Source organism: Bufo gargarizans, chromosome 3 (genome assembly GCF_014858855.1).
Source record: "Bufo gargarizans isolate SCDJY-AF-19 chromosome 3, ASM1485885v1, whole genome shotgun sequence".
Classification (NCBI taxonomy): Eukaryota; Metazoa; Chordata; class Amphibia; order Anura; family Bufonidae; genus Bufo; species Bufo gargarizans.
The window spans coordinates 494,425,928-494,439,863 of NC_058082.1; the positions used below are offsets into that span (position 1 = coordinate 494,425,928).

General features: G+C 47.0%; 1 protein-coding gene across 2 annotated transcripts in view; it reads right to left on the reverse strand.

Annotated features, from left to right (window-relative positions):
* The window catches only part of SGSM2 (small G protein signaling modulator 2), a 393,993-nt gene that overhangs the window by 74,873 nt on the left and 305,184 nt on the right, over window positions 1-13,936 (reverse strand). For both annotated transcript variants that reach the window (XM_044286961.1, XM_044286963.1), the window contains exons 9-11: window positions 5,234-5,301; window positions 4,438-4,601; window positions 3,695-3,827 (exon numbers count right to left, since the gene is read on the reverse strand). In XM_044286961.1, coding sequence (XP_044142896.1) covers window positions 3,695-3,827; window positions 4,438-4,601; window positions 5,234-5,301 — 365 coding nt within the window. The remainder of the gene's footprint in view (window positions 1-3,694; window positions 3,828-4,437; window positions 4,602-5,233; window positions 5,302-13,936) is intronic.

Genomic DNA, 13,936 nt, shown 5'->3' on the forward strand with positions numbered 1-13,936 from the left:
GTTACTTTTATTCAACCAGCAAGTAATTTTTTGACGGGAAATGACATAGGTGTCTCCCAAAAGATAATAAGACGATGTACAAGAGGCATTATTGTGGGGGGAAAAAAATCTCAGCTTTTTATTGCATTTGAGCAAAAAGTGTCCAGTCCAAAATTATTCATACCCTTCTCAATAATCAATAGAAAAGCCTGTATTGGCTATTACAGCAATCAAACGCTTCCTATAATTGCAGACCAGCTTTTTGCATGTCTCCACGGGTATTTTTGCCCATTCATCTTTAGCAATGAGCTCCAAATCTTTCAGGTTGGAGGGTCTTCTTGCCATCACCCTGATATTTAGCTCCCTCCACAAACTCTCAATTGGATTCAAGTCTGGACTCTGGCTGGGCCACTCCAAAACGTTAATGTTGTTGTCTGCTAACCATTTGTTTGTGTTTTGGGTCATTGTCATGCTGAAATGTCCACTGGTGCCCAAGGCCAAGTTTCTCTGCAGACTGCCTGATGTTGTCGTTGAGAATCCTCATGTATTTCTCTTTTTTCATGGTGCCGTTTACTGTTATTAGGTTCCCTGGTCCATTGGCTGAAAAACACCCCCCAAAGCATTAGGTTCCCACCACCATGTTTGGCAGTGGGGATGGTGTTCTTTGGGTTGAAGGCTTCTCCTTTTTTACGCCAAATGAAGGAAACATTATTGTGACCAAACAATTAAATTTTTGTTTCATCTGACCATAACACAGAAGACCAGAAGTCTTCTTCTTTGTCTAGATGAGCTTTTGCAAAGGCCAAGCGAGCTTTTGTGTGCCTTATCTGCAGAAATGGCGTCCTCCTTGGTCTGCATCCGTGGATCCCAGCAGTGTGCAGTGTCCGTGGGATTGTCTGCCTTGAGACATTGCCACCAGCAGAGCCCAGATTCACCAGGATGGCCTTGGGGATGATTCTTGGATTCTTTTTCACCTCTCTAACTATCCTCCTGGCCAGCACAGGTGTCACTTTTGGCTTCCGACCACGTCCTCTGAGATTTTCCACAGTGCGGAACATCTTGTATTTTTTAATAATACTTTGCACTGTAGCCACTGGAACTTGAAAACATTTAGAAATGGCCTTGTAGCCCTTTCCTGACTTGTGAGCAGCCACAATGCGCATCCGCAGGTCCTCACTAAGCTCCTTTGTCTTAGCCATGACTGTCCACAAACCAACTGCAGAGAGCTGCTGTTTTTCACCTGTTGAGTTGATTAAAACAGCTGTTCCCAATTAATCAGGGTAATTAGGATGCTATAGAACAGCTTGGACTATTTGGAATGGGATAGAACTTTGATTTTTCATAGACTGTGACAGTTTGTGAAGGGTATGAATAATTTTGGACTGGACACTTTTTGCTCAAATGTAAATAAAAGCTGAGAAATGTTTTTTTCCACAATAACGCCTCTTGTAAATCGTCTTATTATCATTTGGGAGACACCTATGTCATTTCCCGTCAAAAAATTACTTGCTGGTTGAATAGAAGTAACTTTAAGTCAAAATTTGCCAGGAGTATGAATAATTATGGTCAGCACTGTAAATAAAAAGCAGAGTAAATGCGACAGGACTCCTAGGAGAGAAAGTGAGAGTCCTGATAACTCCACCCACATACAGTGATTGACAGCTCTAGAGATAATGCACCAAATCATATAAAACGTATATATCACAGAGCTCAGCTTCTCTCCTTCTATCATATCCTTCCAAGATAGGGCAGCAGACATCAGCTCCTCTTTAAAGGGCATCTGTCAGCAGATTTGTACCTATGACATTGACTGTCCTGTTACATGTGCACTTGGCAGCTGAAGGCATCTGTGTTGTTCCCATGTTCATATGTGTCCGCATTGCTGACAAAAATTAAGTTTTAATATATGCAAATGAGCCTCTAGGAGCAATGGGGGCGTTGCGGTTACACCTAGAGGCTCTGCTCTCTCTGCAACTGCCACACACTGTGCACTTCAATTGCCAGGGGCAGATGTGATGACGTTTTCACTGCCTGGTCCTGTCAATCGAAGTGCAGAGGACGCGGCAGTTGCAGAGAGAGCAGAGCCTCTAGGTGTAATGACAACGCCCCCATTGCTCCTAGAGACTCTTTAGCATATATTAAAACTTCATTTTTCTCAGCAATGCGGGCACATATGAACATGGGACCAACACAAACTTATGCAAATAAAATTGATTAGAAAACCAATCAAATCAAAGTCTCAAACCGCAATCTTGCTTGGAGCGCAGCAGGTCTGTGGTGAAGTGGGTTCAAGTTCACACTTAGGGCTCATGCACACGACCGTACGCCCTGAGACATACGGTCCGTGAGCGGACCTTATGTCCCGGAGTGGTATACATTGTGCGCAGGAGAGCGCACAGCATCATAGGTTACTATGATACTGTGCGCATCGGGCCACCTGCGGGACTACTGTCCTGCACTCATATGATCATGCGCACGATGTATGCCGCTCCGGGACATATGGCCTGCTCACGGAACGTATGTCTCGGACGGCATACCGTCATGTGCATGAGCCCTTAGTCCTGAATTTTTATAAAAAAGACCGCGCAGCTCATAAACCACCAATGGAAGTGCCCTTATCCATGCGATCAGTCACTGGGTTTGAAATCCGGGCTCCCACCGCAGTCAGTGTCTTTATATCCTGGATATTATAAAAGCAAGTGACGAAGCAAGTGAGATCAAAACCCGGGTCGGGCAGGTGGAGATACTGGACCTACCTCATATGATTTTATGTGCATTTATTTGTTCTTAATTTTGTAAGTATAATAAAAAGCGTGTTTACTGGAATATCTGCTGTATTTCACTATGTCAGGTCATTTTTTATAATATCCAAGATATAACACTGACTGCGGTGGGAGCCCGGATTTTAAACCCAGTGACCGATCGCATCGATAAGACACTTTCAGTGTGCCTTCGAATACTGGCACTTCCATTGGTGGTTTATGAGCTGCGCTGTCTTTTTTATGAAACATGGGACCAACACAGATACCAAGCGCACATGTAACAGGTCAGACAGTTTCATGGTACAAATCTGCTGACAGATGCCCTTTAACTACTGTCTTCTATTCTAAGTACTGATTATAAAAGTTCCACTTTACACCAGTTCGATCAATGTGTCGCCTAGGAAATGTTCCCTAGGAGGATGAACAGAATAAACATACAAATCGCACATCTGTGCTCTTTTACACCCCTCCTGTGCACTTGACTCCCATTGACATGACTGATGTGGATTTGTACTGCCAGTAAACATTAGCTGTGGTATTACCTGAGATGGTTCCTGGAAATACTTTACTGGGAATGCACTGGAAAAAACCCTGAGAAGCTCTAAACATAGTGGGAAGACTAACAGCATGAATAACAGTATCGAAAGCTTGTCTGGACGGCTTATGCCGCAGATAGGAGATTACACATGGAAATACAATCAATTATAGTCTGGTGTATTGCCTCACAAGGAGAGATATTACTACATCATTCATTGCACAAGGACAGTTATTAACACAAATCTATGATTGCTCTTATTATTCAGATTTATTATCCTAATCAACCCATATCACCATGTCACATTTATATAATATGGCCCCAGGAGCCATTATAGTGTAAGTCAATGAAGAGGAATGGACTGCGATCACTACTGAAGGTGTACGATTACTGTAACAGATGTCGCGGCTTTACTTACTGTTATCATGCCTGTGCCCAGCATATATGATTCTGAAGACATAATCTGCGGTCACTTCTTCAACCACGTTGTCATCAAAGTCTACTGACTTGTTAGAGCTGTTTCTTTTTCTTAGCTTTGGAAATACTTTTCCCTAGAAATATAGAAAAAAACAATTTACATATGTTTATCGAAAGATTAAAATATTTTCCATCTATTTATCTATCTCATATCTATTATATATCTATCTGATATCGATGTTATATCTATTTTATCTTATAACTATCTATTTAATCCTAAAATTTTGCAGTTTTCGCACTAGCCACTACTAATAGGCGCAACCTTTTTTTTATCTGTACAGATCACTTTACTGCAGTTACCTCATTATCATCACAGGCAGGATTTTTTTTATATCTATATAGGTAGCACAGGATTCACTATTCACAATAGGTGATACGACAACTTATCTACTCCCTCCTGTCCTCTGCACAGGTCACAGAACATGAATAGACAACTCTCTCATGGAAGTCCATGAGTCAGCTCCTGTCCATTGTGTCTATAGCCCATGGTGGCTGCTGTAAAGCGTATCTCTAAATGTTATCGCAGCCCCCATAATCATGTTCAGGAAATTGAATAAAAATCTAAATTAAAAAATAAAAAAGGAGATACAGTATGCCATTATCTGGTTTTAACTGGAAGAAAAATATAGGAAAAACCTTCCCCTTAAAAGAAAAAGAAAAGAGAAAAAAATGTCTGAAACCTACCTTACCCCTCTGGGACCATAGTGGAGGCTCTAACTGTCCTCTGGGTAGAAGGCCATTTTCAAGACAGGAGAGGAAAGCAAGAAGATGACCACCAGGAGGAAAGTGGAGTGGTGGTCTCTGAATTCCATCCTGGCTGACTAGAACAAGAACGCCTTTACTCTCTGCTGTGTACGAAATCAATGCAAAAGCAAGAAGTGTAAACCAACAATTATGAAAAGTGAAGAATGAAGCATGTATGGTATGAAGCCTAAAAGGTCTTCTGGGTATTTATAAATGATCTTAGGACAGGTGACCAGTATCTGATCAGAGGGGGTCCGACTCCCTGCACCCCCGCCAATCAGCTGTTTGAAAAGGCTGCGGTACTCCGGTGAGCTCCACATCCTCCGTGCAGCTTACCAAGCACAGTGCCATCCATTGGAGAGTGGCTGTGCTTGGTATTGCAGCTCAGACCCATTCACTTAAATGGGTCTGAGCTGCGCCTAGGTTATGTGACTGATGGACATGATGTCACTTATCTAAGAAGAGGCCATGCTGCTCCTTGGGTTTGGTCTTTGGTCTCTTCAAACAGCAGATGGGCGGGGGTGCCAGGAGTCAGACACCCACTGATCAGACACTGATGACCTATCCTGAGGATAAGTCATCAGTATACAACACTCAGAAAACCCTTTTAATGCAAAGACTATATATTTCAGATAAGGAAATTTGGTTGTAAATTGTTAGTACTTATGATGATACAGATGATGGTAGCCGAATTGTCTAGTCACATGTATTAATGTAAGTTAATGCTTATACTTACGCCGATGGTGACAATGGATACAGACTATCTGACTTATTGGCACTATCAGGGCATAGTCCCAGAATACACTGCAGGAAGAAGAAAAGAAGAAAAAGTTGGTAGAGCCGGTAAATTTAACAGGTTGTGCAATGGGTTAATATCAATGATCCATCTTCAGCATAGGCCATCAATATCAGATTGGTGGCATCCAACTCCCAGTAACCCTGCCAATCAACTGTTTAAAGGGGTAGCGGAGCTTGTGTGAGCGCTATTTCCTAATTACCTGCATGTCGCCTCCTATGTAGAGGGGGGCAGTCCGAGCAGTTGTAATTACACCACGCCACCTCTACAGGTGAGATAACGCACAGGACATTTTCAAGAGGTAGTAGCACTCACACAAGCGCCGCTACCCCTTTAAATGGCTGATCAGCAGAGGGTGCCATGAGTTGGACCCCACCGCTCTGATATTGGTGACCTGTGCTAAGTCATCCATTTTAACCCAATCATACCAATGCTGGATTGGCAGACAATTTGCCTATGGCCAGTCTACACATAGTGGCTGCTGATGCAGGACCATTAGATTCGCAGACATGCCATAGTCTCAGTAAATATAATCAGTTACCCTACCAGTTATCCAGCAAAAAACCCTGACAATTTAGTTCTAAGTGTGTAGAGATATAGGGGGCCATTTACTATACAGATATTTGCCTTTATTAGGCATATTTCTGGAGAAATTTGCGCCGCAATCTGCAACTATTCCCCGCTCACGCCAGGCCTTAAAAAGTGGGCGCTTGGAGTTGGTTGGGAAGGAGTTAGGCCAGCACTTACCAGTGTCTACGTCTGTATTAGGCATAGAAAATGGTCTAAATGTAAGCCAGCACGGGAGCTTATGCTGGTGCCTCTTCATAACTTCCGCAGATCCACCGCCAGCTATAGGGGTTATTAAGATCGGTGTCTTAAACCCCGGTCTTAATAAATGACCCTCATAGACTTTTAAAGGGATTTTACAGTTTTCCATATCCATGAACATATAATTGGTGGTGGTTCTTCCTCTGAGGACCACAGCTCATTCAATGCTGGACCAACCATAGCAAAGCCCATACGAGGATGGCTGAGCTGCAGCACCAGGTGAACATCCTGAGCTGCAGTACTAGGCCCAACCTTCTTTCTGATGAGCAATGTAATATCCTGGAAAGCCCCTCTAAGGCCTGTTTCAGTCATCGTATGGCCACATTTTAACATCAGTATTGGTATCAACCTCTAAAGATGAACCCGATTGTCCTGAACAGAACTCAGATCAAGGCAGAATAGTATAGAAGTTACAACGAGTCTAAAACCAACCTTATGCACACAAACGAGCCTTACGGGGGTTGTATCAAGACACACCAAGTCCCTGTGGCTCTGTACTATAGAGCTGTACAATGCCATGTACTAGAAATATCCTCTTCTGGAATGAGTGATTTACCAGATATTGATGAAATTATTGTCACTTGTGCTTTTTATGTGAATCGTGAAAACTCATCTAATAGCAATATTAACAACCGTCTACAAAGCTGTGCATGGGACCCGCACCTACACAGTCGAGTCACATTATTATGGCTACTTCCTACTTTCAATGCCAGCAGTGGGTAGCTGACGAAGGAAGTCACGAGTGGTGATCTGGCTTGGCGAGTATATAAGGTGTGCAATAGGCTGTCTGCACACATATCCTTCATTGCAACAAGAGATGATTATTAAATAAAAGGTCACAGAGGCTCAACTGTCTGCAATACACGGGTTGGTGCTCTCTCCAAATGGCAGTACCTATTGCCAGTTATATATATGTTAGGAAAGAATAAAATAAAGGAGGGCACTCAGATGACTGGGTATATAGATAGTTGTCGATACAACTATAATATTAACGGTTTATTAGATAAATATATTAGATAAAATATATATAGAATATATATAAATAGTGCTGGATCCGTCGATTCAGCAAACTTGAAGCATGTAAATAACAGGTACCTTTAATTTGCTTCCTATAAAATAGTCTTTTGGACTGTGTGTTAACCTGCTTGTACAGGTGATCAGTCTGTACAGAGGTAATCCTTCAACTAAAAGAATAAAATTATGTGCACATTGAAATCGTTGGTATTATCAGTGCTGTTACTCAGTTTCGGAGTGGGTATTTGCGGCCGTATGTACTAAGGAATAGAGTTGAGCGAACACCTGGATGTTCGGGTTCGAGAAGTTCGGCCGAACATCCCGGAAATGTTCGGGTTCGGGATCCGAACCCGATCCGAACTTCGTCCCGAACCCGAACCCCATTGAAGTCAATGGGGACCCGAACTTTTCGGCACTAAAAAGGCTGTAAAACAGCCCAGGAAAGAGCTAGAGGGCTGCAAAAGGCAGCAACATGTAGGTAAATCCCCTGCAAACAAATGTGGATAGGGAAATGAATTAAATTAAAAATTAAATAAATAAAAATTAACCAAAATCAATTGGAGAGAGGTTCCATAGCAGAGAATCTGGCTTCCCGTCACCCACCACTGGAACAGTCCATTCTCAGATATTTAGGCCCCGGCACCCAGGCAGAGGAGAGAGGTCCCGTAACAGAGAATCTGTCTTCATGTCAGCAGAGAATTAGTCTGCATGTCATAGCAGAGAATGAGGCTTCACGTCAGCCACCACTGCAACAGTCCATTGGCATATATTTAGGCCCAGCACCCAGGCAGAGGAGGGAGGTCCCGTAACAGAGAATCTGTCTTCATGTCAGCAGAGAATTAGTCTGCATGTCATAGCAGAGAATGAGGCTTCACGTCAGCCACCACTGCAACAGTCCATTGGCATATATTTAGGCCCAGCACACACACAGGCAGAGGAGAGAGGTCCCGTAACAGAGAATCTGGCTTCATGTCAGCAGAGAATCAGTCTGCATGTCATAGCAGAGAATGAGGCTTCACGTCAGCCACCACTGCAACAGTCCATTGGCATATATTTAGGCCCAGCACACACACAGGCAGAGGAGAGAGGTCCCGTAACAGAGGATCTGGCTTCATGTCAGCAGAGAATCAGTCTGCATGTCATAGCAGAGAATCAGGCTTCACGTCAGCCACCACTGCAACAGTCCATTGTCATAAATTTAGGCCCAGCACCCAGGCAGAGGAGAGAGGTCCCGTAACAGACAATCTGGCTTCATGTCAGCAGAGAATTAGTCTGCATGTCATAGCAGAGAATGAGGCTTCACGTCAGCCACCACTGCAACAGTCCATTGGCATATATTTAGGCCTAGCACACAGGCAGAGGAGAGAGGTCCCGTAACAGACAATCTGGCTTCATGTCAGCAGAGAATCAGTCTGCATGTCATAGCAGAGAATGAGGCTTCACGTCACCCACCACTGCAACAGTCCATTGGCATATATTTAGGCCTAGCACACAGGCAGAGCAGAGAGGTCCCGTAACAGACAATCTGGCTTCATGACAGCAGAGAATCAGTCTGCATGTCATAGCAGAGAATGAGGCTTCACGTCACCCACCACTGCAACAGTCCATTGGCATATATTTAGGCCTAGCACACAGGCAGAGCAGAGAGGTCCCGTAACAGACAATCTGGCTTCATGACAGCAGAGAATCAGTCTGCATGTCATAGCAGAGAATGAGGCTTCACGTCACCCACCACTGCAACAGTCCATTGGCATATATTTAGGCCTAGCACACAGGCAGAGCAGAGAGGTCCCGTAACAGACGATCTGGCTTCATGTCAGCAGAGAATCAGTCTGCATGTCATAGCAGAGAATGAGGCTTCACGTCAGCCACCACTGCAACAGTCCATTGGCATATATTTAGGCCCAGCACCCAGGCAGAGGAGGGAGGTCCCGTAACAGAGAATCTGTCTTCATGTCAGCAGAGAATTAGTCTGCATGTCATAGCAGAGAATGAGGCTTCACGTCAGCCACCACTGCAACAGTCCATTGGCATATATTTAGGCCCAGCACACACACAGGCAGAGGAGAGAGGTCCCGTAACAGAGAATCTGTCTTCATGTCAGCAGAGAATTAGTCTGCATGTCATAGCAGAGAATCAGGCTTCACGTCACCCACCACTGCAACAGTCCATTGGCATATATTTAGGCCCAGCACCCAGGCAGAGGAGGGAGGTCCCGTAACAGAGAATCTGTCTTCATGTCAGCAGAGAATTAGTCTGCATGTCATAGCAGAGAATGAGGCTTCACGTCAGCCACCACTGCAACAGTCCATTGGCATATATTTAGGCCCAGCACACACACAGGCAGAGGAGAGAGGTCCCGTAACAGAGAATCTGTCTTCATGTCAGCAGAGAATTAGTCTGCATGTCATAGCAGAGAATGAGGCTTCACGTCAGCCACCACTGCAACAGTCCATTGGCATATATTTAGGCCCAGCACACACACAGGCAGAGGAGAGAGGTCCCGTAACAGACAATCTGGCTTCATGTCAGCAGAGAATTAGTCTGCATGTCATAGCAGAGAATGAGGCTTCACGTCACCCACCACTGCAACAGTCCATTGGCATATATTTAGGCCCAGCACCCAGGCAGAGGAGGGAGGTCCCGTAACAGAGAATCTGTCTTCATGTCAGCAGAGAATTAGTCTGCATGTCATAGCAGAGAATGAGGCTTCACGTCACCCACCACTGCAACAGTCCATTGGCATATATTTAGGCCTAGCACACAGGCAGAGCAGAGAGGTCCCGTAACAGACAATCTGGCTTCATGACAGCAGAGAATCAGTCTGCATGTCATAGCAGAGAATGAGGCTTCACGTCACCCACCACTGCAACAGTCCATTGGCATATATTTAGGCCTAGCACACAGGCAGAGCAGAGAGGTCCCGTAACAGACGATCTGGCTTCATGTCAGCAGAGAATCAGTCTGCATGTCATAGCAGAGAATGAGGCTTCACGTCAGCCACCACTGCAACAGTCCATTGGCATATATTTAGGCCCAGCACCCAGGCAGAGGAGGGAGGTCCCGTAACAGAGAATCTGTCTTCATGTCAGCAGAGAATTAGTCTGCATGTCATAGCAGAGAATGAGGCTTCACGTCAGCCACCACTGCAACAGTCCATTGGCATATATTTAGGCCCAGCACACACACAGGCAGAGGAGAGAGGTCCCGTAACAGAGAATCTGTCTTCATGTCAGCAGAGAATTAGTCTGCATGTCATAGCAGAGAATCAGGCTTCACGTCACCCACCACTGCAACAGTCCATTGGCATATATTTAGGCCCAGCACCCAGGCAGAGGAGGGAGGTCCCGTAACAGAGAATCTGTCTTCATGTCAGCAGAGAATTAGTCTGCATGTCATAGCAGAGAATGAGGCTTCACGTCAGCCACCACTGCAACAGTCCATTGGCATATATTTAGGCCCAGCACACACACAGGCAGAGGAGAGAGGTCCCGTAACAGAGGATCTGGCTTCATGTCAGCAGAGAATCAGTCTGCATGTCATAGCAGAGAATCAGGCTTCACGTCAGCCACCACTGCAACAGTCCATTGGCATATATTTAGGCCTAGCACACAGGCAGAGGAGAGAGGTCCCGTAACAGACAATCTGGCTTCATGTCAGCAGAGAATCAGTCTGCATGTCATAGCAGAGAATGAGGCTTCACGTCAGCCACCACTGCAACAGTCCATTGGCATATATTTAGGCCCAGCACACACACAGGCAGAGGAGAGAGGTCCCGTAACAGAGAATCTGGCTTCATGTCAGCAGAGAATCAGTCTGCATGTCATAGCAGAGAATCAGGCTTCACGTCAGCCACCACTGCAACAGTCCATTGTCATAAATTTAGGCCCAGCACCCAGGCAGAGGAGAGAGGTCCCGTAACAGACAATCTGGCTTCATGTCAGCAGAGAATTAGTCTGCATGTCATAGCAGAGAATCAGGCTTCATGTCAGCCACCACTGCAACAGTCCATTGGCATATATTTAGGCCTAGCACACAGGCAGAGGAGAGGTTCATTCAACTTTGGGTAGCATCGCAATATAATGGTAAAATGAAAATAAAAATAGGATTGAATGAGGAAGTGCCCTGGAGTCCAATAATATATGGTTATGGGGAGGTAGTTAATGTCTAATCTGGACAAGGGACGGACAGGTCCTGTGGGATCCATGCCTGGTTCATTTTTATGAACGTCAGCTTGTCCACATTGGCTGTAGACAGGCGGCTGCGTTTGTCTGTAATGACGCCCCCTGCCGTGCTGAATACACGTTCAGACAAAACGCTGGCTGCCGGGCAGGCCAGCACCTCCAAGGCATAAAAGGCTAGCTCTGGCCACGTGGACAATTTAGAGACCCAGAAGTTGAATGGGGCCGAACCATCAGTCAGTACGTGGAGGGGTGTGCACACGTACTGTTCCACCATGTTAGTGAAATGTTGCCTCCTGCTAACACGTTGCGTATCAGGTGGTGGTGCAGTTAGCTGTGGCGTGTTGACAAAAGTTTTCCACATCTCTGCCATGCTAACCCTGCCCTCAGAGGAGCTGGCCGTGACACAGCTGCCTTGGCGACCTCTTGCTCCTCCTCTGCCTTGGCCTTGGGCTTCCACTTGTTCCCCTGTGACATTTGGGAATGCTCTCAGTAGCGCGTCTACCAACGTGCGCTTGTACTCGAGCATTTTCCTATCACGCTCCAGTGCAGGAAGTAAGGTGGGCACATTGTCTTTGTAGCGTGGATCCAGCAGGGTGGCAACCCAGTAGTCCGCACAGGTTAAAATGTGGGCAACTCTGCTGTCGTTGCGCAGGCACTGCAGCATGTAGTCGCTCATGTGTGCCAGGCTGCCCAGGGATAAGGACAAGCTGTCCTCTGTGGGAGGCGTATCGTCATCGTCCTGCCTTTCCCCCCAGCCACGCACCAGTGATGGACCCGAGCTGCGTTGGGTGCCACCCCGCTGTGACCATGCTTCATCCTCATCCTCCTCCACCTCCTCCTCATCCTCGTCCTCCTCGTCCTCCAGTAGTGGGCCCTGGCTGGCCACATTTGTACCTGGCCTCTGCTGTTGCCAAAAACCTCCCTCTGAGTCACTTCGAAGAGACTGGCCTGAAAGTGCTAAAAATGACCCCTCTTCCTCCTCCTCCTCCTCCTCCTCCTGGGCCACCTCCTCTTCCATCATCGCCCTAAGTGTTTTCTCAAGGAGACATAGAAGTGGTATTGTAACGCTGATAACGGTGTCATCGCCACTGGCCATGTTGGTGGAGTACTCGAAACAGCGCAACAGGGCACACAGGTCTCGCATGGAGGCCCAGTCATTGGTGGTGAAGTGGTGCTGTTCTGTAGTGCGACTGACCCGTGCGTGCTGCAGCTGAAACTCCACTATGGCCTGCTGCTGCTCGCACAGTCTGTCCAGCATGTGCAAGGTGGAGTTCCACCTGGTGGGCACGTCGCATATGAGGCGGTGAGCGGGAAGGCCGAAGTTACGCTGTAGCGCAGACAGGCGAGCAGCAGCAGGATGTGAACGCCGGAAGCGCGAACAGACGGCCCGCACTTTATGCAGCAGCTCTGACATGTCGGGGTAGTTGTGAATGAACTTCTGCACCACCAAATTCAGCACATGCGCCAAGCAAGGGATGTGCGTCAAATTGGCTAGTCCCAGAGCTGCAACGAGATTTCGCCCATTATCACACACCACCAGGCCGGGCTTGAGGCTCACCGGCAGCAACCACTCGTCGGTCTGTTGTTCTATACCCCGCCACAACTCCTGTGCGGTGTGGGGCCTGTCCCCCAAACATATGAGTTTCAGAATGGCCTGCTGACGTTTACCCCGGGCTGTGCTGAAGTTGGTGGTGAAGGTGTGTGGCTGACTGGATGAGCAGGTGGAAGAAGAGGAGGAGGAAGCCGAGAAGGAGGAGGTGGCAACAGGAGGCAAAGAATGTTGCCCTGCGATCCTTGGCGGCGGAAGGACGTGCGCCAAACAGCTCTCCGCCTGGGGCCCAGCTGCCACTACATTTACCCAGTGTGCAGTTAGGGAGATATAGCGTCCCTGGCCGTGCTTACTGGTCCACGTATCTGTGGTTAGGTGGACCTTGCCACAGATGGCGTTGCGCAGTGCACACTTGATTTTATCGGATACTTGGTTGTGCAGGGAAGGCACGGCTCTCTTGGAGAAGTAGTGCCGGCTGGGAACAACATACTGTGGGACAGCAAGCGACATGAGCTGTTTGAAGCTGTCTGTGTCCACCAGCCTAAATGACAGCATTTCATAGGCCAGTAGTTTAGAAATGCTGGCATTCAGGGCCAGGGATCGAGGGTGGCTAGGTGGGAATTTACGCTTTCTATCAAATGTTTGTGAGATGGAGAGCTGAACGCTGGCGTGTGACATGGTTGAGACGCTTGGTGACGGAGGTGGTGGTGGTGGTGTTGGTGGTACATCCCCTGTTTGCTGGGCGGCAGGTGCCAACGTTCCTCCAGAGGCGGAGGAAGAGGCCGAGGCGGCAGCAGCAGAATAGGCCGAGGCGGCAGCAGCAGAAGAGGTAGCAGGGGGAGCCTGAGTGACTTCCTTGGTTTTAAGGTGTTTACTCCACTGCAGTTCATGCTTTGCATGCAGGTGCCTGGTCATGCAGGTTGTGCTCAGGTTCAGAACGTTAATGCCTCGCTTCAGGCTCTGATGGCACAGCGTGCAAACCACTCGGGTCTTGTCGTCAGCACATTGTTTGAAGAAGTGCCATGCCAGGGAACTCCTTGAAGCTGCCTTTGGGGTGCTCGGTCCCAG